The following is a 26,734-nucleotide window of genomic DNA, read 5'->3' as shown; positions in this document are numbered from 1 at the left end:
CACAACATACATTATAATAGTTTTTATGAAAATTGGATCAGTAAATTTTGTATGCCAGAACGTAAAATTTGTTTAATAATTGTTTTACAAAAATTTGTTGCAAAAAGGGGCTTGGCATCCAATCCAGATTCTGAGGTCAGACGTATTGCTGTACCAAATTTCATGTAAATCGGTTCAGTAGTTTTCTGTAAGTCTCGAATGGAAATTTTGTATAACAAATATATAGAAAAAAGTGAGAAAAAGAAGAAACATGACGTCAAATCATGATTTTATATAGCATGTTGTTGCACTTTAAATCGGTACAAGTTAGAGTGCTATATTCGGCTGTGTCGAATCTTACATACTCTCCACCAGCAAGCATTTTCTTATTAAAATCCATTGAACTATCAAATTTTTAGATAACTCCACACAAGTTTTGTTTCCGTAATGAAGGTACTAACATTTATTCATGTGTGGAACTAATTTTGATTAGGCCCAGAAAAATTTATATTGAGTTTTGGTTGTGGACCTCGTACGGATGCCATGACTTATTCTGAAAAGATCATTTAGATGCCAAGAATTAGGAGAACGATTTGTATATTTTTCCGATATCAGTATTTATAGTGAAGTAAATATGTTTGAGTGATTTTTGAAACGATTTAAATGACGTAAATCAGAAGTATGATCAATATTAGACCAGTTTGAAAGCATTTTATCAGAATGATCTATCTATACACAGAACATACTCATTTCGAATTTTATCGAGATATTATCATTTAATAGTGAAATACGATTACGCATTTATGTAAAATTTTATCCCGAAAACTTTGACTGTCAATTTACGTTTAAATATTTTTCAGAAATGGACTATGTTTATAATGTATATGTATATATTATGTATATAAAGACAAAACTCAAAATTCTGTATCTATATCCTTATTTGGTAATTAATATTGTGAAACTAAGTGATTTTCTGGACCAAGTATGAGAGTTATGACCAAATATAGACCGATCGTTAAACAATTTAATAGTGAATTTATGTATATAAGAGCAATATTTTTGCTAAATGTATGGATATCAATATTTGGTTATGAGTTATATTTTTTCTGATTTTCGGGAGGGGAAAAAAAAAACATAAACTAAAAACGATATTAGGAAAACGAAATTTTCCTATAAGAGCGTATGTATTGTTATAACATTTTTATATTAAAAGGATATTATTTCAAATGAATTAATTTAAATACAAACATTTTTTAACGCGCAGAATTGCTAGCAATTTGTTTATCGTTATTTTTTAAGTTTTAATCGACATGTTTAATTCGGAGGTTTTGAAAATAAAGTTAACAAAATAAGCGACATTTATTTTGACCCATTTTTAATCAAAAAGTAAATTTTTAATTTTTTGGTTGTAATGCACTTTTCCATTTCAGATGACGATGTATTTCTTTTTCACAAAGGTGAAGGTTATAATTATAATAATTTTAATTTAATCCTTAGTAAATATTTTAAAATTATCATGAATAAATAATTGTTTTTTGACAGTTGCTTGGTTAAGTCTACTCCTTTTCTCTGTTATGCAGGACCCGGCCATAGAAAAGGCTATTTCGGAAGAAGACGATGTTGCGGGTATTGCAAAACAAATATTTGCTAACTGAGCAATCCTATGAAAAACCTTTTAATGCATAAAATATTATTAGTTTATTATTAGTTAGATAATATTTTAATACTACCTCTTGATTTTCCTTCCACCAGTCAAGGCTTTCATGGACTGATATGTCAAAATATTTTTGAATTTCGATAGAAACTATGTCCCTGGAAGAGCAGTCGCCGGTATCCGAAAGGAAGTTTAACATTCTCCTACGGTTATCTGAAATCTTCTATTATATAAAATATGTTATTATGCAAATAAAAACCTCTATTAAGTCTGATCGCTATTCGTCCAACAAAATTAGTTTTGTCCTAATTATATGAATTTTTAGTGAATGTATTCTTACAAAATTTGAAATTTGGTTTGTGTTCGTTAATTTCTTTAACTAAAAAAACAAAGAAATTCAAAATTTTGCAAAATTTTAAAAACTTAATAAAAATATTAAATTAAACAAGTTAGAGCCGAATCTTAAATACCCTCCACCAGCTACTTTTATATTAATAGTTTTTTAGTTGATCAAATATTTGTAGAAATAAGTTTTTTTAGAGCATGTTTTCGGTTTCCCTGGTAATGAGTAATGTGCGTTTAAGGTATTTTCGTAAAAGGACCTTGTATGGGAGCTAGGACCAATTATGTATATAAAGACAAAATTTCAAAATTCTGTATCTATATCATTATTTGGCAATGAATATTGTGCATTTAAGTGATTTTCGGGAGGTGACCATGTATGGGAGCTGTGACCAATTATGGACCGATCAGAAAAAACTTCCATACTAATATTTCTGTATATGTGAGCAATACTTGTATCAAATTTTATATGAATATCTTAATTTAGTAATGAGTTATTGTTTTAGTAATTTTCGGAAGGGGACCTTATAAGGGAGCTATGACAAATTATGGACTGATCGGAAAAAAATTCATAGTAATATTTCTATATGTGAGAGCTATACTTGCACCAAACTTTATATGGATATTTTAATTTAGTAATGAGTTATGTGTGTTTAAGTGATTTTCGGGAGAGGACCTTGTATGGGAGCTATGATCAATTATGGACCGATCGGAAAAAACTTCCAAAGTAATATTTTTGTGCATATGAGCAATACTTATTCCAAATTTTATATGGATATCTTAATTTAGTAATGAGTTAAGTGAATTCTATTGGCATAAGATTTTAACTGGTAAAATTTTGTGAAGATATCAACATTCTAACGGAAGTTATTAACAAAAAACTAATTTTCCGGGAATATGTACTTTTGTATGGGAGGTATATGAAATTATGGACCGATTCTAGCAATTTTCACCAGGAATCAATATCTTGTGTAGAAACGAATGTATGTTGACTTTCATGATATTATCTTGCATAGTTTTCGAGAAAATTACATCAGAATGTGTAAAAAATGCTTATTTTTTCCGGAGTTGTTTTAAATTTTGATTCATAACGTTTCCCGATGTGAACCGATTTAGTTCATTTTCAATACCAAACTGTACCGGATAATAATGAATATTTTGGGTGAATTTGGTTAAATTATATTGCTTCGTTTTAACGTGAGCGTGTTTTACACAGACAGACAGACAGACGGACATTGCTAAATCGACTCAGCATTTCATAAGGACCCAGAATATATATACTTTGTTGGGTCTCAGATGAATATTTCTTGGTGTTACACACGGAATGACAAAGTTATATATACCCTTTATCACCACTGATGGTGGTGGGGGGTATAAAAATACAAAAATTAAAGATTTTTTTAACAAATTTAAAAATTTTTTATTTTTCTTTAATTTATTTAAAAAAAACTTAACAATTTACAAAAAATCATTTCTTATGAATATCCCGCTTAGTATGAGTCATATCGACAACCTATATTCAAAAAGTGTTAATTCAATCTTTGGTCAAAGTGAGTTTTTGATGGCAAATTTGAAGATAAGTCAATGAAATTTGGTACATGATCTTCTATTGTCCCAGGAACGAAGTCTATTGAAAGTGGATAACATCGGTCCATTATTTCACCTAGCACTCTAACTTGTTTTGTGTTTTAAAGTTTTTTTAATTTTGTTAAATTTCTAAAAATTTTTTGAGTGTTTTATCTATCTTTAATTTTCAAATTTTGTAAATCTCGAACTTTTTATAAATTTTATAAATTTATTAAATATTTTAAAATTATTTAAATCTTTCTTATTTCTTATATTTTTTAATTTTGTTTAATTTTTTGAGATGCCAAGTTTTTATACCCTACACCACTTTAGTGGGGAGGGTATATTCGCTTTGTGCTGATGTTTGTAACATACAAAAATATTCGTCATAGACCCACCTTAAAGTATACTAATCGGCTTAGAATCGTTTTCTGAGTCGATTAAGCTATATCCGTCCGTCCGTCTGGCTGGCTGTTTATGTAAACCTTGTTCGCAAGGTACAGGTCGCAATTTTTCAAGATAATTGGATTCACGCACGTTTTATTTCCAAGGACGAAGCCTATTGAAAATGGTTAAAATCGGTCCATTATTTCACCTAGCCCCCATAGAACACATTTAATATTCATAACTGGTGTAGGGTATCATATGGTCGGCCACGCCCGACTATGCTTTCTTACTTGTTTAATTTTGTTTACATTTTTTAAATGTATTAAATTTGATCAATTTACGTATTTTTTCATTTTTATGCAATTTCATAAATTTTTTAAATTTTGTTAATTAAATTTTAAAATTTTGCAAATATCATAAATATTATTTTTTTTAAATTCCATAACTTTGTTTTAAATTTCATTAATTTATTCCTTTTTTAATTTCTTTAATTTTAAATATTATTTAACTGTCGGTTTCTCTAAATGCGAAAGAATATTTTCTTTCTTACAAATATATTGAAAACAAGAAAGAAAATGTGTTTTCGATATTGTGAAACAGGCAGTATGTTTTTGAAATTTCAATTATTTATAAAATTTTTTACATTTCCAAAATTTTTTAATTTTGTTCAATTATATATTTTTTTAAATTAAATTATTTTTAGAAATTTCTAAAATTTTTTAATTTTAGAATAATCCTTAATATTTGTCTTTTTTTATATTATTTAAATTAATTTTTATTAATTTCATACATATAATTACCTCCTTTTTTGCAGGTGGCTCTTCAGGAATATTTATTTCAATACCATATTTCTTTATTTTCTGTAAGATCAAGTTTTCTTTTGTGATGTAGTTTTCGACTTCATTCTCCAAAACAAATGTATCCGGCACGCCTACATTTGCTGGAATTTTTTTAATATATTTCATTAAATTTGACCAGTTTTTCTGACAGGGGTCCATTAGAGCAGAAACTAGGTGTAATTTGGTTATGTTGAATCGTTTACAAAAGTTTTGTTTTGCAAAGTTGTGTAAATGTAAAATAATGCCAAATGAAGAGTTCTCGCCTTTTTGTAATAAGGTTGTGTAAATATTTTCATAAAAATATATAGCAGTAGATGTCGTTGCATATTCCAGGCCTTGCATGTATGTAGTAGCTTCTGCAAAAATTTCCAAAAAATCCGCAAAATCTTTAATTAGCTCCCCTTGCATTGCAGGAATTAGTAATTCTTCTTTTTTTATTTTTAAAAGTACTATGTTTATAACTTCACAATTCAGGGAAAAGCTTTTTATCATATTTAGAAGGGAGTTCCATCTTGTTTCCACAGAATTTTTTAAAGTTGGTAAATGTGGATTTTTTAAAACTGCCTCGATTTCACTTTCTATGTCACTAAACACAATGTTTTCATCGCATTCAATGCAGTTTGTTATATTTTGAATCTTTGTTAGCATGGCAAATAATTTTTCGTTTTGTTTTAGTTGTTGTATTCTAAAATATCCTCACCTCTATACGTTAAAGCACGAAATATTTGTTTAATTTTTGAAATAATTTTATTTAAGTCTTCAAACAGAGTATTATTTAGGATATCATGAGATATGAATCGGTGTAACGAAATAGCCATGCAATTGAAACGCTCAATGTTTTTAATTTTCATTGCCGCCACTATATTAGAACCTCCATCTGAAATAACTTTTATATTTCTATTCTCCAATCCAAAATATTTTATAGTTTCCATTAGTCTTTCAGCAATCGCTTTTCCTGTATGTGGGTGTGGAAAATGTTCCGTTTTTAAGGAAATACATTTTAAATTGAAATTTTTGGATATATGTACTTTTATATTTATGTATGATATTTTTTATATTTATCCGTCCACATATCTAAAACTATATTAATATTTTTTGGGCATGTTGACAATGTTTTTTTCACGATATACATCATATAAATCATTTAACGCATTTGTGGCCACAGTTGTTGATGTTGGAAATGAAGCAGGGTCAATATGTTTAACATATTTTTGAAACCCTACTCTTTGACAAGTATTAAAAGCTTGTAGATCAATGCAACACATTTCCGCCAGGCGCCTTGCATGTGAAAATTTAGTTTTTAAAAAACATGAGGTTAGGCATTTAGAAGTTAAAGCTTTTGTTTTAATGTAGTTTTGACTTTTGATGTCTATGTCATGACATATCCTAAGGTGGTTCGTATAATTTGTAGTTGATGTTGTTGCGCTAAACCTATGATAAAAAATTAAACAATAATAATATACACACATAATTTCTGAAAATTTTTACTACACAGAACAAACCAATTTTAAAACATTTTTAATTAAACGAATAATTAATAATTTTAAAATGATTCAATTCATTTTGTATTTGAATCATAAAAATGTATAATGAAATACACACGTATTTAACAACAACAAAAATAGAAAATGAGATTTGTCATACATAACTTTAATATAAACAACATACACAAAACTATACTTTTATAACTGGTATAGGGTATCCTATGGTCGACCATGTCCAACTATACTTTCTTCTGTTCTTTCATTTTCTTAAGAAAAAAAGGCTCTTTTCCATTAAGCATAGAATAACAGTATTGAAGATATTCACCCTTTTAATAAAACTTCTTAGGAATCTAAGCAGATTTTACAAAATTTGTAATTTTTTAAAACAAGTTTGTTGGACACATGTAAGTGCCCAAAATAGCGCCAACATACCGCCCCATCACTTTTTGTTATTAAACTAGCAACTCCTTTTGCTCTTTCTTTTAATTTTATTAATTTTTCATAATAATTTATATCATTGTTTATATTCAATTCAGAATCTGAACTTAGTTCAGATTCTGATACAGAATCATTGATATTTTTACAAAAATCGGTTACACTTTTTTGCATTTTTTACTTTTTTACAATTATTTTTTTCCAAAATAACATAAAAACAACAGCACCTTTATGTAGAAAAAAATGGAAACATTGCAAAAAAAAGTATTATTTTCCAAGATATTTGGAAAATACTACATTAATTTTACAAGTATGTTGTTCTAAAAAATCATACCTTAAAAATAAAACGTTGTCACCGCCTACATGTGCAACCGGCGGCTACGATTGCGCCGACTCAGCTTTTGCGCCGAAAAAATTCGGATTTTTGCTCATATCTCCGTTATTTATCTACCGATTTTGCCGATTTTAAATAGCGATCTTCTCGAAAGCATGTCTAACAGAATTATTGAAGATTCGGATCTCGCCGATATCTGGGGTACTCTAAAAACTGATTTCAACAGACAGACAGACAGACATACGGACATGGCTTAATCGACTCCGCTATCTATAAGGATCCAGAATATATATACTTTATACCCTTCTCACGAAGGTGAAGGGTATACAAATTTAAAAGAATATCAAAAGAAACACAACATTCAAAACAATTAAAATCCCACAAATCAGAATGAACAAAACAACATATAGAAACATACCTAGAATGTCAAAATATAAACAACAAAACTACATGTATGTACAAACAAAATACTCGATGATTTGTATCCATAAAGCATATACGACAGCACACTCATACGTCGAGAGTTCTTTACTACCTCAACATATGTTAAATATGAATGATGCCAAGCAAATTATTGCAAGTTCGTCAATATATATCTATATATGAAAAATTGGAATTATGTAACGAAATTTTGTATTTAATTCATATATGTGGTGCCAAGCCCCCTATTGAAAGACCGTCCGTTATTGGAGCTCCAAGCCCTCATGGGTAGTCCGCCAATCGAAATTAAATACATAATTTTTTTAAGGTTTATTATAATTTCTCTTGATGACAATATATTTCACTTAAATTTTTAAATAATACATTAATTATCTATTTATTTCTTACTTGCTAAAATTTAATATATTTTTTATTCTTAAAGAATAATTCTTATTCTAATGCCTTATGATACACAATATTTTTTGTTTTACCCTCTAGTAGAAATAAACAAGTAAGGGTGCTATATTCGGCTGTGCCGAATCTTATATACCCTTCACCATAGTGTATTTTGAACATATTAGTTTTATAAATTTTTTCCCGACTACATTATTATTACACCAAAAGCAAAACAAAATGTACAACAACAACGCTTAACGAATTACAAAACAAAATACATAAGGCATCTAAACCAGCTTTGCGCTTCATATTGTTCTAATTACGAAGATTTTTATATTTTCAAATAAGAGAATAACTTGCAAAAAAATCGTACACTCCAAAAAATTTTCAGGAATGCATAATATTAAAAATACATAAAAACAATATTGTGAATACTTTTTTTAAACATTTTACATTAAAAGCTTTAATCTTTGTTTAGAAATAAACATTTTTCTCTTCTTTGAATATGCTTTATCTGTAAAATTTACAATTTTACCTCTTATATATTTTGATCATAGCAAGCTTAACATTTTAAACATTTTATATTAAAAAATCTAATCAAATGGGATGACAAAGAAGGGTATATTCTCACGAAGGTGAAGGGTATAAAAACCCTTTTAACAATTTTGAAAATTCTAACCACAATAGTTTTCCAGATTAACAATATATTACATATGAGAGATATCAAGCAAATTATTGAAAGTTCGCCAATGTCTATCTATCTATGAAAAATTGTAATTATCTAACAGTTTTCAAGATATACAAAATTTTGTATTTAATTCATATGTGTGGTGCCAAGGCCCAAGTTGAAAGTCCGCTCGTTATTTTCTAGACAATTAGATTTCTAAAACAAATAGTGAACAAGTAAGAATGTTATATTCGGCCATGCCGAATCTTATATACCCACCATCAAATCATTCATGTTTATGTAGAATTTTACTGATGTACTTACATTTTTGGGTCAGTAATATGTCCTAAAGTCATTTTCAGAAGGGGACCTTGGTAAGGTCAATTATAAATCCATTTTCGTTAAATTTATGAAAATGATTTTGTTTCCTATAAAACTTTTTTATGTCGAATTTTATTGCTTTATATATATGTTATGAGCAGATATGTTATGAGCAGATATGAGCATACTTCTCTTAGCGATAAAGTTATTTTCTGAAGGGGGCATTTTAATAGGGATAGGAGAAAACGTGAACCGATATTCTTACTTTCATTAAGGATCGATCCTTATAAAATTTGATAGGGAGATTTTGGCTCGCACGAAACTTGTGTATGAGCGTTGAATTCGTTGTCTAAAGGGCACATTATTAGGGGGTTACATAATAATGGACTCATCATATAATAATGGACTCATTTAAGAAAATGATTTATTTCCCATAAAACTTTTATATGTCGAATATTATTGTTATATATATGCTTCTTAAGGTAGATATGAGCATTAAAGTCGTTTTCTGAAAGGGACCTTATAGGTGGGATAGGGTCAATTATGTATAGGGTAAATTATCCTTATAAAATTCTACAAAGAGATTTATGAGACCATAAAACATGTTTGTGCCGAATTTCACCGCTATTGATGCTTCTCTTAGCCAGTTATGAGCGACAAAGTCAATTTCTGAAGGGGTCTTTATATGGGGGGTAGGGTCAATTATGGACCGATCCTTATGAAATTCTATGAACGGATTTATGTCCCTATAAAACATGTTTGTGTCGAATTTCACTGCTATTGATGCTTCTCTTAGCCAGTTATTGGCGATAAAGTCATTTTCTGAAGGGGACTTTATATGGGGGGTAGGGTCAATTATGGACCGATCCTTATAAAATTCTACGAAGAGATTTATGTCACCATAAAACATGTTTGTGCCGAATTACACCGCTATTGATGCTTCTGTTAGTCAGTTGTGAACGATAAAGTCATTTTCTGAAGGGTACTTTGTATGGGGGGTAGGGTCAATTATGGACCGATCCTTATGAAATTCTATGAAAAGATTTATGTCCCCATAAAACATGTTTGTGCCGAATTACACCGCTATTGATGCTTTTGTTAGTCAGTTATTGGCGATAATGTAATTTTCTAAAGGAGGCCTTATATGGGGGCTAGGCGAAATCGTGGACCGATATTGCCCATTTTCAATACCAAACAAACTGGATCAACTATAAGTATCTGTGCAAAATTTCAGCTCGCTAGCTACTTCCGTTTGGACTCTATCGTGTTTTCAACAGACGACAGACGGACAGACGGACGGACATGGCTAGATCGTCTTAGAATCTAATAAGGACCCAGAATATATATACTTTTATGGGTCTTAGACGAATATTTCAATGTGTTACAAACGGAATGACAAGAACAATATACCCCCCATCTTTTTTGATGGTGGGTATAAAAACAATATACCCTCCATCTTTTTTGATGGTGGGTATAAAAACAATATACCCCCCATCTTTTTTGATGGTGGGTATAAAAATAAGAAAAATTGAAACATCTTAAAGTTTAAAAACCAAAAGGAAAACTTAAAACCCAAAAATAATGCTTAAAATCTAAAATTGCACATTTGCCCGAATCACAGTTTAATATATATCACTACTTCCTAGCTACTTCCGTTTGGACTCTATCGTGTTTTCAACAGACGACAGACGGACAGACGGACGGACATGGCTAGATCGTCTTAGAATCTAATAAGGACCCAGAATATATATACTTTTATGGGTCTTAGACGAATATTTCAATGTGTTACAAACGGAATGACAAGAACAATATACCCCCCATCTTTTTTGATGGTGGGTATAAAAACAATATACCCTCCATCTTTTTTGATGGTGGGTATAAAAACAATATACCCCCCATCTTTTTTGATGCTGGGTATAAAAATAAGAAAAATTGAAACATCTTAAAGTTTAAAAACCAAAAGGAAAACTTAAAACCCAAAAATAATGCTTAAAATCTAAAATTGCACATTTGCCCGAATCACAGTTTAATATATATCACAGTTTCATGAATTTTATTATCACAGATTTTTAAGTTACTCTTAACATTTTATATTATTAAGATATTGTATGGTATGTATAAAAATTAAATATTTAGCGTGACCCTAATATTAATTTTATTATAAATCAGATATACGCGAAGAGCCGCCTTAAGAGCTCTCTGGTTTTTCCTCAATCACACGTACGTACGTCATTCTCTTAATTTTGAAGTTTTTTGATTGAGATACACACAGAGAAATCTCTGATGTTAAACATGAAGATAAGTTCCTGTTTGCCGAATGTTGTTTTTCTCAGAGTAGGCATTTTTTGCACTCGTGAATACAATTTTATTTATTTCTCTCGCTTTACAACTCAGTTTCACGAGATTTATTTTTAATCTTGCGAGATCTATTTTTTTTTAAAACTCTTAATTTTTTATGCTCACTTCATGTGCGATATTTATATATATTGTTTTTTTAATTTCTCTCACAAGAGGTAATGAATAGAATTTGAATAAAACTCGCACACAGAAAATGTGTGCAAGAAAACAGAAAATGTGTGCAAGAAAACAGGTTTAAGAAGGATGTATGTACGTACATATGTATGTGAAAGATGGATGTGTGTGCGGAGAAAATTGTTTTATGGCGACAAACAAATGTTTTAAAAAATAATAATGTTTTTTTATAAAACAAAAACTTGCATATATTTCTAAGCATTTTATTTGGGTTAAACACTAATTTATAAATATTTAATAAAGATATTAATGGGTTATTGTAGGAATTTTATATGGAAACGGGGATAATTGTATTAGTACGGGGATAATTGTATTAGTACGGGGATAATTAAATAGCTGTCAAAGTATTGATATTATTATTATTCAAATACTCTAAAATATTTTATTACATTACATATTTATTTTAAATATGACCATGCAATTATGATGATGCATTAGAAAAAATGCTAATATTAAAATGCCCTTTCAAGAAATAAATAATTAAATCCAAAAAAAAATGTAAAAACCCAATTTAAAAAACTGGAATTCAAAAAATTCAAAATATTATTGACCTGTACATTTTTATGAAAAAAAACACAATAAATTGCATCAACAAATGTTTTTAATACAAAAACCTAATTGACACATCGTATATCCTATTTCTTACTTCAATTACAATAACAATTGATATTTCTATTTGCACACGTGCACAAAGATCATAAAAAGACATAAAATCATAATGAAATTTCTGGAAATTTACCACATTTTAAAAATTTACGAACATCTACAGGCAAACATAACTCTTTAATGTTTACACACGCATATACAAAAATGCACATGTATGCTTACACACTCACACAAAAAAAGTTACTTTTCATTTTCTTAAGATTTACAATATTATAAAACTCATAAAATACTCTTTTGTACTCGTTTCATGAGAGAAATTTATTTTCCGCTCTTTAAATTTAAATATCACTCGTGAGATTAATTTTTAAATGTCACGAGAAAAAAAGATAAATTCACAAGAAAGTAAACAATTTATTTCGCTCGAATTAATATCACTCGAGAGAGAAATCAATTTGAACGCTCTTCCTACTCTGGTTTTTCTGAATAAATCAGTTAAATAATGAAAATTTTAAAAAAGTTAAATCATCGACACAAACTTCTTAACAAATGTGCTATGTTATTTCCTGACATAAGTCCATTTCCATCAATGTCCTGATAATATTTTCATTTAATTGAAATTTAGAGAACTACATATGAGTGCAAAACACCATGAAGGATATTTTTATACAAATTACAATCCATTATTTGTTAAATTGTTTTTAAAATCTTCCATTATTTATTTAGTTTTAACTGCACGGAGTATACATTAAGGTCCATCTTATATCTTAAATTGCAAATAAATGCATTTCCGATGTCAATGAACAAAAATAATAGTTTATGCTTTAGTTTTTTTTTGAAGTTGTTCAAGAAGAAGGGATATGTTCATGATTTCTTTTGTACGTATTCTTGTTAATGCATTTTAAATACATGCCAAAATTCTTATAAATTTGTCATAAGTGAAGTCATGAAAAATTGCACACAATTCACATATGTAATATTCTGTTATAAGAATTGTAAAATTCACTATTATTTGGTATTCTCTTAGGATTTAAAATGAACATTTCGTATAATAAATATTAAAAATACCATTAATTTGATTGGATTTTTGTATTTAATATTTGTTAAAATTAGTAATAATAAGTCTGTTTTAACATCCTGATTAATAAGAGAAGAAAATACTATGTTGGCTGAATGCCTAACGGATTTTAATGCATTTAAAATAAATATCGAATGTTTACTGGTTATAAGCACTTATTTTAATGACGTGCTATTATTAAAAATACGAACCCATGCTCGCCAATGACACGCTAATGTTAAATTATGCATGTTTCCCCTAAATATAAACCAGTTCATTATCAGTTATCATAAAAAATCCAAAATGTAACGCTTTTTTGTCATTTCATATAGAGAACACTGTAAAGTAGTACACTACACAATATTAGAAAATGTTACAAACTTTTCTTTCAGTACAAAGAATGCAAAAACAAAAACTGAAGTAGTGTTAGTGAGACAAGAAAATTTTACGCTCTGCCGATGTCGGTCGTATACTATTGTGAAAATATTAAACAAGCATGTGCAGGATGTGTAGGTTCCAACAAATGAGTTTTAATCACACACAACTTGCTTAATTTAGAAATGAAATATTACTCGTCTCGCTCGTTGAGAGTTGTGTAGTGTTTGATATAATTAGGCAAAAACATCTTAATGGCAGCAAAAACATCTGGAAATCTACGAGTGATCAGTGTGATCAGTTCGAACTTTTACGTACAAACAGCTTTGTAACCATAGTACTTCGCTACACAACACGATCGTAAACGAACCTCTTAACAAGGGCGTAAAAAATACAAAAATTTTATTTAGTTGCTTCAAAGCATTCAACAAAACATGTTGATGTCGTTTCTTTTTTAATTACAATTTATTACTAATTATGGAATACAAATGAGTGAAAAAATTTAAAAATATTTTATAGCCATTGATAATTTGCATTTTGTCGATTAAAAGTAAACTCTAAATTATACTAATTGTATTTTATACTTGTAACAATGCGTTTTGTTTAAATTAACACAAATTTTATAAAATCACTAATAGTTGTCTCGAAACATTTCGAAACAGATCATACATTATTCCGATTTGTTTTTCACTCTTAACTCTATTGTCTCTGTTTCTTTTATATTTGTTTGCTTTAACACATGTATTTTTGTGTGTAGATGATCAACTGATTTTTAAACTTCGGTCGCACTACAAACAGTATTCATAAAATAAACGAGTGACTTGTAAGTCATTTTTTACGCACTCGCGCAGATGTCTTTTACATTTTTTTTGGTAAAATTAAGATTTATTTCGGGATACAATCAAGGGACGTAATCCCACGTATCAGTAGTATGTTTTTATATTAGTATGTTTTTATATTTGGAAGTAACTTCAAGGAAATTAGATGAATTTGTTAAAATCACTTTTATCATTTCTTGGTGAATGTTCTTAAAAAAATTTTTCTACTACTTATATAAAATAATTTTGTTATTTTTTGAAAGGTGAATAAATTAGTTAATTAAAATGGATCTATAAATAATATTTGATTTCTTACGGATGTGAAAGGTTAAGGTTATACATAATTTTTGGGTTTTAGTTTAAACTTGCCCAGGCTAAAACAAGGTAGGAAGGGTTACGAGGCAATGACCACAAAACATCTAGGGTGTCCAGCAATTTCGTTTCACGTTAGTTTCGTAGTTGGGTAAGGCTTAAGTTAAGCTTTATTTTAAGTTCCTTTTTTCATTTAAGTTGTCAATTTAGTTTTCAGTTTAATTACATTTCATTGATTATTTATTGGTCATTTAGTCGTTAAAAAAACCCAGGCAAAAAAAAAGTCTATAAAATATTATGATTTTTAGTACAAATGGTATGTGATTTTTAGGGAATGTTTTGGACACGAACCCACCCCAAAAGACTGAAAGCTAGCAGTGTAAAGGCTTCCAAAACCGTCTACAGTCATACCCATCCGCCAATTTGTTACCGAAAATGGATTTTAAAGTTATTCATGCAAAATTTTAAGATTATAACTGTAAAAGTTTCCAAGATAAGCGAATTTTTGTATTTAATTTATATGGGCGGTGACACGCCCCCTAACGCTAGTCCGCCCACTTTTTGTCCTAAATAATCATATTGACACTGAAGTGGCTCCGACAAAATTTGAGGACTCTAACTGTTATATTAACTCAAAATAAACAATTTTTTTAATTTATATGGGAGGTGCCGCTCCCCTCATGGATAGTCCGCCAATTTATTACCCAAAATATTTACATGGATGTTAAAGTTATTCATGCAAAATTTTAAGATTCTAACTGTAATAGAGTCCAAGATAAACGAATTTTTTTTATTTAATTTATATGGGAGGTACCACGCCCTCTAACTAGTCCGCCCAATTTTTATCCTATATAATCATATTGACACTAAAGTGCCTCCGACAAAATTTGAGGACTCTAACTTTTATATTATCTCAAATATACGAATTTTATATTTTCTTAATGTGGACGTGGCTCATCGCCCACTTGAAGTTTCAAAATAAGAAGTAGCCTATTACCTATTTAAATTTCAAGAAAATCTGTTCAGCCGTTTAGTAGTCTATAGCGTTCAAACATACAAACAAACACACATTCATTTCTATATATACAGATAGTTAATACCCAGTGTGCTCCGCTACAACAATCAAAATTAAATAAATAAAAACCAAAAAAAAATTTTATTTAGTTACTAAATTATAACATTTTTCTTAAAGATTCATTATAATTTCTCTTGATGACAATATATTTCATTTAAATTTTAAAATAATACATTAATGATTTATGTATTTCTTATACTTGCTTAATTTAATATATATAATTTTATTCTTAAGAAAGTATATTCGGGCAGGCCGACCATATGATACCCTACTCCAGTTAAATTAAATGTGATTTATTTTTCATAATAAAGTATTTATCTTCAATATTCCCTTGTTCCGATACATTTAAGCAATTTATGGATGAAAAACTAATTTTTTGAAAGATGCTTTATATGGGGCAAATATGGACCAAGCCCGATAAAATTTTATGAATATATTTATATTTACATAATATTTTATTGTGCTGAATTTCATGGCGATATTTGAGTTTATAAGTTAATTTGGTCCATTCAAGTAATTTTCTGAAGGGGACTTTGTATGGGAGCTAGGGTCAAATGGGGCCAGATCTTTATGAAATTTGCGAGGGTCATCAAGACTTCTATAAAACTTAGTTGTGCGGTATTTTATCGGTATATCTGTATATTTAACATAATTATGAGCTCAGAAGTCCTTTTCAGGGGGATCTGTTCTATGGGGGCTAGGTGAAATAATGGACCGATTTTAACCATTTTCAAAAGGCTTCGTCCTTGGGTCAAATAAAACGTGCCGCAAAAATTAATAGAGAGATTTCGGTTCCTATAGAAGAGATAGAAATATTAGCTTACACGAAACTAGTTTATGTTGATTTTCATAAATATACTAGTATTTTTAAGCCAGTACTGAGCTTTAAAGTCATTTTCTTATATGGGGGTAGTGTCAATTATAGATTGTAGAACGATCTTGGTTCCTACAGGTCATATCGAATTTTATCGCTTTACTCGTTTTTTAGCCCAGTAATTAATTTGTTGATGGGGACATTATATGGGGTTAGCTCAATTAAGGCTCGATAAACAGAAAATTAAGTTAAGAGTTTTTGACTAGCAAGGAACTTAATTGAGACGAATTTTATTACTATACTCTTATTTTTAAACCAGTAATGGGCCTTAAAGTATTTTTCTGATAGGGACCTTATGTTGGGGGTAGGGTCAATTAAGGCCTGTTCCACATAAAATCTGGTAAAGAGATTTTGGCTTGTGAAAAAACTCGCTGTACTCGTATTTTGAAACCAGTAATGAGCGTTAAAATAATTTTATGAAAGGGACCTTATATGAGGGGTAGGGTCAATTATAGACCGATCCACATAAAATTTCGTAAAGAGTTTTTTGGCTAGTAAGACACTTACTCATGTCAAAATTAATCGCTTTACTCGTTTGCTTAAGTCAGTAATGAGCGTTAAAGTAATTTTCTGAAGGACACCTTATATGGGTAGGGTCAATTATGGACCGATCCAAATAAAATTTAGTAGAGCGGTTTTGGCTAGTATAAAACTTACTTCTGTTAAATTTCATCGCTATAGTCGTATTTTTAAGCCAGTAATGAGCGTTAAAGTAATTTTATGGAGGGGACTTTATATGAGGCGTAGGGTGAATTATGGACCGATCCACATAAAATTTCATAAATATTTTTTGGCTGGTAAGACACTCACTTATATCAAATTTCATTGCTATATTCCCATTTTTAAGCCAGTAATGAGCGTTAAAGTCATTTTCTGAAGGGGACGTTATATTGGGGGTAGGGTCAATTATGGATCGATCCACATACAATTTTATAGAGAGGTTTTGGCTAGTAATAAACTTATTTATGTCAAATTTCATCGCTATACTTGTATTTTAAGTGAATAATGAGCGTTAAAGTCATTTTCTGAAGGGGTTTATGTATTTGTATGTTTGAACCTTATAGACTACTAAACGGCTGAACCGACAATTTCACACCGTATTCCTGTATGTATGGAATAGGTAATAGGCTACTTTTTATTTTGAAATGTTAAGTGGACGAGGAGCCACGCCCATATTAAGAAAATGTAAAAATAGAATATTTTTAGATAATAATAAGTTAAGTCCTCAAATTTTGTCGGAGCTACTTTAGTGTCAATATGAGTATTTAGGATAAAAAGTAAAAAAATAATTTTTTTTGGTTATTATGTATTTATTTTAGTTAAGGTGTGCTTCGCTACGGGTATTAGCTAGTAAAGTATGGATCCTTATAAAACGGAGTCGAAATCAGTTTTTAGAGGACACCAGATATCGGCAAGATCCGAATCTCTAATAATTCTGTTAGACATGCTTTCGAGAAGATCGCTATTTAAAATCAGCAAAAGCTTCATTGGCTTCATTGAGTTATGTATTTTGTTTTCTTTTTGTGAATTTTGTTCGTATATTTGAAAAGATTTTTATATTTTCTGAAAGCGCTCGACGAGATCTTGAAGAACATGCTTGGACATACTACTTATCTCTTATAATATCCGAGTTATAGGCATTTAAAAATTTAGTGATACAAAATTTACCATACCTTGGTCCGCCTTTTTTTGAATACCGGGCGTAATTTTGGACCAAATGGACTCAATTGTTAGTTAGACAACAAAATTTCCAATAATATACAAAAAATTCAGATCAATATCATTTACAGATCCAAAAATATACGTTTTTTAATTTAAAAATTCAAAAAATTTTAGATTTTTGCCGTTCTTTTGCCCAAAATGTGTCTTGACTCTTTTATTAATAAAATAAAATTTTCTTTAAGAACATATAACAATTTTATAGTTTTCTAAAAGGTATCTTTACGCAAAACGCTTTGGCGTAAAAAACTTGTCCTATTTTTTGAAAATGTTGCCACTGCGTCCTTCCGAATATGTCCTATTTTTTATCAAAACTTCAACTTTGGGCGACATGTTCTAAAATCCCAAAGCTGGGATCAGAAAACTGAAATCAGTTTTGGAAACCTCAATATGTTTTCTATTTACTCCAAAAGTATTTTTCCAGCCCTGAAAGAAATGTAGACCCTATGGGCAAATATGTAAAAAATCCCATTTCTGGGATTTTCATTCCTATTTTTGGGAATTGCGGGATGCCCTTTGGCCTTTTCAATTTTTTTTTTTGCATTTTCTTATTTGAAATGACAAATTTTACAAGCGTTGAAGATTTCATTGAGTTTTGTTCATAAATAAAGATTTTGTCATATATTACATATTTGTTAAATTTCTAAAACTATGATTTATATCAAAATTTTAATAGGGTTGCAGATAGCTACAACAATTTAGTCCATATTTATCCCTTAATATCTTTTTTTAGTTAGATATGGAAATTCTCGACCCTTTACAAAAAATTTCAAGCCAATATCTCAATTACATTCAAAAATATGTTCATTTAAACCTGTGTCCCTTAATTTCATCTTTTTCATATTTTAGTATTAAGTATGACAGAACATACATTTGGTGTTGAATAAAATATTTGGACAATTTTTAAAAATTACTTAGTTAATTATTTTATTAAAGACTATAACATTGTATATACAATAAAAAAATATAATTTTATTATGAGCCACGCACAACAACACCTAAATCACCCCACACAAACCACCTTTCCCACCCACCGAAATATAAAACACAATTTAATACAATATCATCAGTTAGTATAATAGCTTTTTTTATTTGAACTGTTTATCTTAAACATAATACAATTAATTCTTACATCCTACTTATATAGTTAATTCCTAACACTACTTATTTTCTATAAAATAATCTGTCATATCGGTATACATATCCATAAGGTAATATAAGTCCTTTAAATCTTCCTCGTCTTGAGATGATAGAGTTTCATAACAAATCCATCTTTTTCGCATAGTTGAATGAACAGGATCAGAAGATAGAAGTAAACTATTAAAAATATCTTCATTCTGTGATTGCCAGGAGCATTTTCTTGAGCTGAAAAGTTGAACATGCTTAAAATCTCGATTCCTCGCTTCCTGGGCTTCTTCTGTTAACTCTCCAAGTGGAAGAATATTCGATTCAATTATTATTTGACCATGACACAATACTTTGTGTACTGTTGGTGTTAGTTCCCTCCATGGATACAGAGATGCAAGTAATTTAGAAATTTCAGATGTATATTCCCCAAATCGATTTCCAGTAATTTTATGTTTACTATTCAGTGCCATTAAAATAGTGTTAACTCTTCGAAGCAACTCCTTGTCGATTCCAGTTATTTTTGAAGTAATTTCAAAATCACGAAAAAAACTTTCTCGCCGTATTACCGTCATTTGTACTACCGCAACTTTGAAGTGGTTTGTCGACGTTTAATCCCATCTGAACTTTAAATTCCTCTTGGATTCTGCTTTTTTCCTCTCTCAGTTCTTTCAATTCTTCATTATTTTTTATTGATTTAGTAAGATTCTCTGGCACACTTCTATATTTGAGGTCGTATGCTATGTGTAAAAAGTAATCCAAAAATCGTATTCTGGCATGAAGTGGTGAAATTCCGAAAGACAGGACTTCTTCATTAATACTTCTGCTTTTCTTTATATTTGAGAATTGCGACTTTTTCTCATTACATATTGAGCATCTCCAGAAGGAAGAAGTTTCTGTTATGGCATTGCTGACCTTTCCATCAATCATTGTTAAGCTTAGCTGATATGATACGTTAATAGAGAATTCCTTTATTTTAATGCAAATGGGCTCCAGTGCATTTATTTCATCTTTTAAATATTCCACTAAATCTTTTGTTGTTTTCTTTGAATCCTTTTGTTTGCGAATAAAACGAATAATCTTGATATTTGTCTTAAACGTTTATTTAGAACCGTTTCAAACTGTGGACTGTAACTAACTAAAAACAATTCATAACAATAAAGAAGAATAGTGTAAAAAAGAAACAAAATAAATAAAGAATATAAAATCAGTGTTGTATTTTTCGGCAGAGTTGGGAACGTTCCTAAACATCCCGGCCGACCCTGAAATAACATTTTCAGCATATTGGGAGTTTGACAATCTTGGTAATATTCCTGGTCATCGTGCCCTTGTTAGTTCTAAGCTTCACTACTCGGATCAAACCATCATCTCCTGGGAAGGCTTCAATCACACGGCCGGTTACCCAAGTTGAGGGAGGAGTTCTGTCTTCCTTCACTAGGACCAGGTCTTCAGTTTTAATGTTGGGTTGATTATCGCACCACTTCGGACGATGTTGTAGGGATGTTAAGTATTCCTGACTCCACTGCTTCCAAAAGCCTTGGTACATACATTGTACATTTTGCCAGTAGTCGAGGCGGTTCGGATTCAGATCAGTGAGATTACCTTCAGGTACCATGGTAGTTGGCCTGCCAATCAAGAAGTGAGATGGAGAAAGATAGCCAATATCTGTGTCCGGAGCGTATCCCAGTGGCCTGGAATTGACGACTGCTTCGATTTGAGCAAGAAGTGTGTGCATTTGCTCATATGTTAGTATACTGTTACCAATAACGCGGCGCAAATGTAGTTTAACCGAGCGGATGCCCGATTCTCATATACCACCCCAGTGTGGTGAGTAGGGTGGAGTAAAAATCCACTTTATCCCGTCTTGTGCCAAGGATGCTGCAATGGCCTCGTTGTGTCCTTCAGATTGTAGTTGTTGATATAATTCATTTAGAACTCGTTTGGCACCAACGAAATTCTTGCCGTTGTCACTATATATTGTAGAACATTTGCCACGCCGAGCCATAAAACGGCGTAGAGCTGCCAGAAAACACTCAGTACTGAGGTCTGTTGATAATTCCAAATGTATGGCTGATGTAACCATACAGACGAATAAGCATATATATCCCTTGGTTGTTCTAGCATTTCGTCCACCGTGCATTTTAAGTGTAAACGGACCGGCATAATCGCATCCGCTATTTTGAAAGGGAAATGCCTGTCGAACTCGAACTGCTGGAAGATCTGCCATTCGCTGCTGTGTTGCATGCTGTGCTTGCCTAAAACATTTTACGCACTTATGTGTAATTTGACGAATTAGATTCCTAGCTCCAACGATCCAGTATTATTGACGAATAATCACGAATAATGTTGATACACCAGGATGTAGATTTCTTATATGTTGTTCCTCAAGAATTAGATTCGATATTTTGTGCTTACCCGGAAGAATTATTGGATGTTGAACTGCATTAGCAAGTTCCGAGTGTCGTATGCGACCTCCTACTCGGAGAAGTCCTAGTTCATCAATGTATGGTGAGAGCCTTGTCAGTTTAGAACCTTTGTCGAGATCTAATCCACGTTGTAGCTTAATTCTTTCCGATGAAAAATAATCCTGAGCCATTTTGAGGCATGTTATGTTAGCTTGCGCGATTTCATCGAACGTCAAAAATGTGTTCGGATTTTTGACTTTCCGTACACGTAAGTTAACAAAGCGGCGTACATATGCCGCGATGCGTAAAAGTTTCCACCAGCTGGACGTATTTGCAAGTGTCCTCTCTAATAGACGTTCTGTAGGATGTTGACGCGTAGTTAAGCTGTGAGTTGTTGTAGTTTTCATTTCGGCTTCCACCTCCGTGTTGTTGATTGTTGCCTGAGAAGAATCACTTTCAGGTTGTTGCGAAGTTTTCAAAAATGTTGGTCCCGACCACCATAGGTCGTGATTTAGAAGTTGATTCATCATAAGACCGCGTGATGCGCAATCAGCGGGATTTTCCTTTGAACAAACGTGTCCCCAAGCGCTTCTAGGGAGAGTTTCCAATATCTCCGCTGTACGGTTTCCAACAAATGTTTTGAGCGTGATCGGCTGCACTGATAACCATGATAGCACCACAGTCGAATCACACCAGGCACGCAATTGAATGTTCGTATGTGGTAGCGACAAAATTACTGATTTCATCAGTCTAGTGAGTAGTAAGGCTCCACATAACTCCAATCTGGGTAATGAAATCTGCTTAAGCGGCGATACACGAGTTTTCGATGCAATCAAGGATAACTTGATGTTACCGTGTTTGTCCTTTACCAAACAGTATATTACAGCAGAGTAAGCCTTCAAGGATGCTTCGCTGAAACCATGTAGCGTAATGTCCGTATTCATATTCGGTACAAAGCGAGGCAACCGTAACCTGTTAAGATTTCGTAAATCTTCACGATATTTCATCCACACGTCCGCTATGTCTGGTGGCAGTGGGTCATCCCAACCTAAATTCATGAGCCATAACTCTTGGAATAAAATCTTGAATTTTATAACAACCGGGGACACCAGTCCTAGCGGGTCAAAGATTCGGGCCACATCGGACAAAATCGTCCTCTTTGAGACATGTTGTGGATCTCCCAAACATATTTTGTACCTGATACGATCTTCGTCAGAATACCAATGTATACCAAGGACCTTAGTTGAGTCATTATCCTTCAAAAAACTTGGTGTGTTGTGGTTAGTTTGTTTCAGTGTGTCGCTATTGGACACCCATTTACTCAATTGAAATCCAGCTTGTTGTAGAAGATCAACGAGTTCATCACGGTATTGTTTCAATTGTTGTTCAGAAGAGGCACCAGTCAGGACATCATCGACGTAAAAGTCCTCCAATAAGATCTTACTCGCGTTGGGATGGGATTTATTATAATCAATAGCCAACTGTTCGAGTACTCTAACTGAAAGGAAAGGCGCAGAGGCGGTTCCATATGTCACTGTACATAGTTGAAAATGTTTGAGTGGTTTTCCTGGGGTTTCCCTCCATAGAATTCTTTGAAAGTTGCGGTGACTTTCCGATACCCAGATTTGACGAAATATCTTGACTATGTCGGCGGAGAATACAAATTCATGCAGGCGAAATCTAAGGCATACTGCAAATAAGTTCCGTTGTATTGACGGTGGAATGTATAATTTACTATTCAGAGAACTACCAGAAGCATCCTGAAAAGATCCATCAAAGACAACCCTTAATTTCGACCCAACAACTGGGTGATGAGGCAAGTAGTATACTCGTCCGTATGGAACCTCTATTTCATCAGGAGAAAGCTCTCGCATGTGGCCCAAACTTTCATACTCTCGCATAAATTCCACATATTGCGCCCCTGGATCTGGATTTCTAGACAGCCTGCGTTCTGTAGCATTAAAACGTGCAAGAGCACCTTTATAGGTTTCAGCAAATTTAATATCATCTTCCTTGAATGGAAGTTCAACGATATACTTTCCATCATTGTGCCTGCGATGAGTAGTATCAAAATGTTGTTCAACGATTAAAGATTCGGCATCCTTCTTATTCGATATGTTGGAGCAGTCCTCAATCTCCCAAAATGCACGAATTGACCGATCAAGATCGACCAACGTAAGCAAAGTAGCAGGTGCATGACCTTCACAAGGTAAAATACCCGATGTTACCACCCAACCAAAAATCGTGGAAACTGCAACGACTTTACCCTGATCATTTTCCAATTTCTCCATTGATAAAACATCCCAGACCTCATCAGCTCCTAGCAATATATCAATAGGTGACGACCGATTCCAATGAGGGTCTGCAAGATTGAGATTAGTAAATAGTGTAGAATCATAACTAATGATTGTCGACCTAGGAAGGGAAGCAGTTATATGCCCCAAAATGTGTACTAAAGTATCCACAGATTTCCCTGATAATCTAGATCTAATATGAACGAAAGCATGACCGCGTGTTGGATCAGCTTTGATCGACTGAATTCCAGAGAGTGGCATACGTGATGCACTGCGTGGTAATCCCAATCGCTTAATACAATCCTCGGTAACGTACGAGTATTCTGATGCCGTATCAAGCAAAACACGGCAGGCTACAAAGTTCCCGTCACGATCTCGAACATTAACCAATGCCGTTGGCAGAATGCGTTTGAAATTGAGTTTTCTTGAAGAATACTATGTGAAACCATAGTATTCAAAGTTATTTGCTGAGTAACTTCCGTTGGAGAAGTAACGATATTCGAACTAGATGTAGTAACTTGATGTTGATCACCATCTGTGGGTTGCGAATTGTGTATGAGACTGTTATGACTTCTCTGACAAGAAGTGTTTCTACCAAGTTCTATTTCCTCACACCGTTGATCCAAAAATGTTAAGAATGATGATATCGTAGGTTTCGTTTCATCTTGCGTCCTTTCAACCCATTTTCTACGAGAATCAGGATCAATCTTTGACTGAAGTATATGGATCAACCAATGGTCGCGCTCATCAAAACCTATAGCCTCCAGACCCCTAATAACCTCGTTAGAAACATCAGAAATCTTACGAAGCCCAGTTGAATTTTCCTCCTTCAGTGACGAAATTGACATAAAAGTCTCAATATAGGAATTCACAATGTGCCGCGGGCGATCATAACGTTCCTTGAGTCGATCCCATACAGTAGAATATGACAAGTCTGTAATCTGCATATGTTTGATGAGATTAGCTGCATCATCCTTTAACACGGACTTCAAGTAGTGGAACTTTTGTATGTTCGTCAGATTTGGTCTGGAATCAATAGCACTATTAAAAAGATCCTTAAAAGATGGCCAATCTGCATATTTTCCGGTAAAAGGTTCAATTCTAATTTTAGGCAAATCACCATCGCCATTGCGCGTAGTCACTGGAGTATCAAGCCTATTCAACAAAGCGGAGTGTTGTTCAGATAATCTATTAAATACGTCGTTTTGCGGATCAGAAATCGATTCATGGGGCCTTTGAGAGTTTATCAAATCCGTAAAAATACCCTTAACCATAAAATATTTCCCTTCGTATTCCGCAAAATCATCCTCAGGATCTACAAAATCCTTATCTTCCTCGAAATTATACAATTCACCTGTCAGCACCTTCAATCCGTTATAAGCAGCATCCAAACGGCCCAAACGAGCTTCCAATTGTGTAGCACTAATTTCTGCAGGTAAATTCTAAACAAATGTTAAATCGCGTGAAATAGATGATTTCTCCAAACGTCGTTTCGATTGTATACTCTTCATACTTGTAGCCATTGTAGTCATATAAATAATTAAAAGATTGTAATTACAGTTTCCAGTTGGCGAAAATTCAAAAAATCTTTGCCCATAAGCATTCAATACTACGGTCTGTCGCGTGCAGTTACAATTATGCCAACGAAACCGTTCTAATGCACAATAATATCAATTTTCAAACACAACGTATTTTCACTTTTGTCCAATCACATATAATTGTCGCGCGTCGCGTGTAGTCATAAATATATTCGCGAAACCGTTTCAATACACCGAAATATCAATTTCCAAAAATAACGTATTTTCAATTTGCTTAAAACACATATAATAGCTCTGCGACGTCACCGTTCATGCGCAGAATATTGTTCTCACCACGATTGTCTTTAGCTCTGTTCATAAAATTATATTGTTGTTGTACCACGAAAAAACACACAATCATACAATATATTTGCAACGAATTATACATGCGCATGTGTAGACAAAAAAAAAAAAAACAAACGACCGTTGATATTTTCCCACACTCTATTGCGCTGTTCAGTATATGCGCTTTTCTGCACTTGTTGTTGTACCGACTATTCTAACACTCGTTGTTGTTGTACACACTATTATGCCACTAGTTGTCATTCTACTTATTCGTGTTGTACTCACTTGTCGCTGTACACACTATCACCATGTTCTGTTCAATCTTGCCCTGTTCTGATTTGCACTTGATAGCACTTGTCGTTCCACGAAATCGAACGAATGTTTGTTGTTGTGCGCCGAGCACCTTATTGTCCAATTACCGCGAAACCGAAATAATGTTCACGTGAAACACTCGATTATGTCCAAGGAAGCTTATCGCCTGCTTCTTGGAGCCTTGAACCTGCCACACAAATCACTTGTATTATCAATACATAAATGCACTTGTTGTGCTGTTAATGCAAACAGTGTCCAAGGAAGCTTGTTGCTTGCCTATTGGACCTTCCAATTTGCGACACTAATAACGTATATTCACAATATATGTTCGTACACTTGATGTGTTCCCGATTTCACTCGCGAATTGTCCAATATCAATTGTCCTTTGTTAAAACACAAACCGGACGCGTAGTCCAATATTTGGCGAAGAGGACCAATTATGATTGCGAATAAAACGAATAATCTTGATATTTGTCTTAAACGTTTATTTACAACCGTTTCAAACTGTGGACTGTAACTAACTAAAAACAATTCATAACAATAAAGA

General features: G+C 32.1%; 2 protein-coding genes across 3 annotated transcripts in view; both read right to left on the bottom strand.

Moving 5' to 3' along the window:
• Window positions 1–1,284: 1,284 nt before the first annotated feature.
• Window positions 1,285–26,734, bottom strand: part of LOC124421304 — a 45,550-nt gene continuing 20,100 nt past the window's right edge. Inside the window, exons 1-4 of one of the 2 annotated variants that reach the window (XM_046956264.1) lie at window positions 6,914–6,980; window positions 4,729–6,198; window positions 1,710–1,856; window positions 1,285–1,651 (exon numbers count right to left, since the gene is read on the bottom strand). In XM_046956264.1, the coding sequence (XP_046812220.1) occupies window positions 1,466–1,651; window positions 1,710–1,856; window positions 4,729–5,415 (1,020 nt within the window). In that variant the 5' untranslated portion in view covers window positions 5,416–6,198; window positions 6,914–6,980 and the 3' untranslated portion in view covers window positions 1,285–1,465. Of the gene's footprint in view, window positions 1,652–1,709; window positions 1,857–4,728; window positions 6,199–6,913; window positions 6,981–26,734 lie in introns of those variants that run through there. The other variant, XM_046956261.1, reaches the window with a different exon arrangement.
• LOC124418533 lies at window positions 21,635–25,536 on the bottom strand. The gene is made up of 3 exons (XM_046945165.1): window positions 25,527–25,536; window positions 24,490–25,442; window positions 21,635–24,448 (listed from the first exon to the last, which is right to left on the bottom strand). Exons 1-3 carry the CDS (start codon window positions 25,534–25,536, stop codon window positions 21,635–21,637), a joined length of 3,777 nt encoding a protein of 1,258 aa, XP_046801121.1.

Source organism: Lucilia cuprina, chromosome X (assembly GCF_022045245.1).
Source record: "Lucilia cuprina isolate Lc7/37 chromosome X, ASM2204524v1, whole genome shotgun sequence".
Lineage (NCBI taxonomy): Eukaryota > Metazoa > Arthropoda > Insecta > Diptera > Calliphoridae > Lucilia > Lucilia cuprina.
Note: the sequence above shows the minus strand (reverse complement) of the source record. Positions and strands in the feature narration are given on the sequence as shown.

Coding starts and splice junctions, on each gene's coding strand:
- LOC124418533 (XM_046945165.1), bottom strand. Junction 24,449..24,489: donor TCGTTACTTCTCCAACGGAA/GTTACTCAGCAA, acceptor GGTTTCACATAG/TATTCTTCAAGAAAACTCAA.